This window comes from Bos mutus, chromosome 5 (genome assembly GCF_027580195.1).
Source record: "Bos mutus isolate GX-2022 chromosome 5, NWIPB_WYAK_1.1, whole genome shotgun sequence".
NCBI classification, from domain to species: domain Eukaryota; kingdom Metazoa; phylum Chordata; class Mammalia; order Artiodactyla; family Bovidae; genus Bos; species Bos mutus.
In genome coordinates this window covers 76213851-76215779 of record NC_091621.1, presented here as the reverse complement: position 1 = coordinate 76215779, position 1929 = coordinate 76213851, and the positions used below count along the sequence as shown (strand labels likewise).

At 34.4% G+C, this 1929-nt stretch overlaps 1 protein-coding gene across 1 annotated transcript; it reads left to right on the top strand.

Annotated features, from left to right (window-relative positions):
* The first annotated feature begins 999 nt into the window (after positions 1–999).
* TAS2R42 (taste 2 receptor member 42) lies at positions 1000–1929 on the top strand. The gene has a single exon (XM_014477801.2). It carries the CDS (start codon positions 1000–1002, stop codon positions 1927–1929), a length of 930 nt encoding a protein of 309 aa, XP_014333287.2.

Genomic DNA, 1929 nt, shown 5'->3' with positions numbered 1-1929 from the left:
ATACAAAGGCTGTAAAGCTCACTCTAATGCATTAATGGCTTTGGTCAAAATTATTGTTCCTAGAATATAGAACAGATACATTTGTTCACTATTTTCTTATTTAAACTAAAACAGTTTTCTATCTATTCTCTGCCTACTATTTAATTGTGCATGTTACTAAAAGTAAACTTTCAGTTAGACTTTTATTTCAGAAAAGTGTGAGTTTTGGTGTCTTTTTGTAATTGTTCAACCAGTCCAAATTACTTGCCAGTTTTCTCATGAAATTCTAAATATCTTAAAAATCCAAGGCAAATATCACCTCCTTTTCTCTCCTGACAATAATGTTTGTAGTTACCTTTTCCATGTTCACATTACATTTTATTTTTACTTCTATATTGTTATTTCTTTCTGTGTTTTGACTATTTTATAGATTTCCTAATGCTTTCTTTGTTCTTTTTTGTATTAATCTATTCTGTATTTGGAAAAACTCTGACACAAAGTAGGCACTCATAAAATATAATCATTGAATGATACCTAAATTACTTAGCTTATTTCTAAAGCAAGCTAAGATATTTTGATCCAAATGGTATAGGACTTCTGGTGAGGAGGAAAGTACAATCAGTGAAAAAGAACCTCTCCATATTTGCATGCATATTTGCCTTTAACATTTTCATCACCACCACAAGTGGAAAATTTCAGTCTCTGCCCATGATAAATGGACACACAAACTATTTGGCTTGAAAATTAGTAGCTCTCTCAAAGAAATAAAACCATTTCCATGAAAGTACTTAAGACTGTAAAACTTAGCAAATCTTTCTGGATTGATATTGGCATTACAATCAAAGCAGAAAGGTTTTCTAGGTATGAGACTGTATCCCACAGCAAGAATTCTTCTTCAGACTGGAACTGCAATAAAAGCACTGAAGATAAGGATCAGAAATGGATCCTATTCTGCTGTAGCCTCATTCTAATTTTTTCATTGACAGGTAGTATTAGAAATCTGGATTTCTTCCAGTGGAAATGTTCCCTGGGTTGAGTACCATCTTTCTGATACTATCAGGAGTGGAATTCTTAATCGGAATTCTAGGCAATGTGTTCATTGGACTGGTACTCTGCTCTGAATGCGTTAAGAATCAAAAGACATCTTTATTTGACTTCATTCTCATTGGCTTGGCTATCTCCAGAATCAGTCAACTGTTGGTGTTTTTTATGGAGTCACTTATGATGGGACTAGAGTCACAGGTATTTGCCATTTTTAAACTAGCAAAACCCATTACTTTACTTTGGAGAATATCTAATCATTTGACTACCTGGCTTGTCACCTGTCTAAGTATTTTCTATCTCCTTAAGATAGCTCATTTCTCCCACTCTCTTTTTTTCTGGCTGAAGTGGAGAATGAACAGAGTCATTCTTGCGATGCTTGCATTTTCTTTGGTCTTTCTGATTTTGGATATTCTTTTGCTAGAAACATTTAATGATCTCTTCTGGAATTTAATAAATGAAGGCAACTGGACTTTAGTTGAAAGTAAAACTCATTATATTAAAAGCGAGAGTCTTCTTAGTTTCTCCTATTTCATTCCTATTGCTCTGTCCCTGCTCTCATTGTTTTTTTTATTTTGGTCCTTGGTGAAACACACCAGAAATTTGCAGCTCAATTTTATGGGTTCCAGGGACTTCAGCACAAAGGCCCATAAAAGAGCCATGAAAATGGTGACATCATTCCTCCTCCTTATCATGGTTCATTTTCTTTTTACACAATTGGCAAATTGGATGTTTCATAGGTTTTTGGACAAGAAGTTCACAAAGTTCATCATCTTAGCACTATATGTCTTTCCTTCAGGCCACTCGTTCATGTTGATTCTGGGAAATAGCCAGTTGAGACAGATAGCCTTGAAGGTACTGAAGCATCTTAAAAGCTCCTTGAAAAGACAAAATCCATTGGCTTTATAG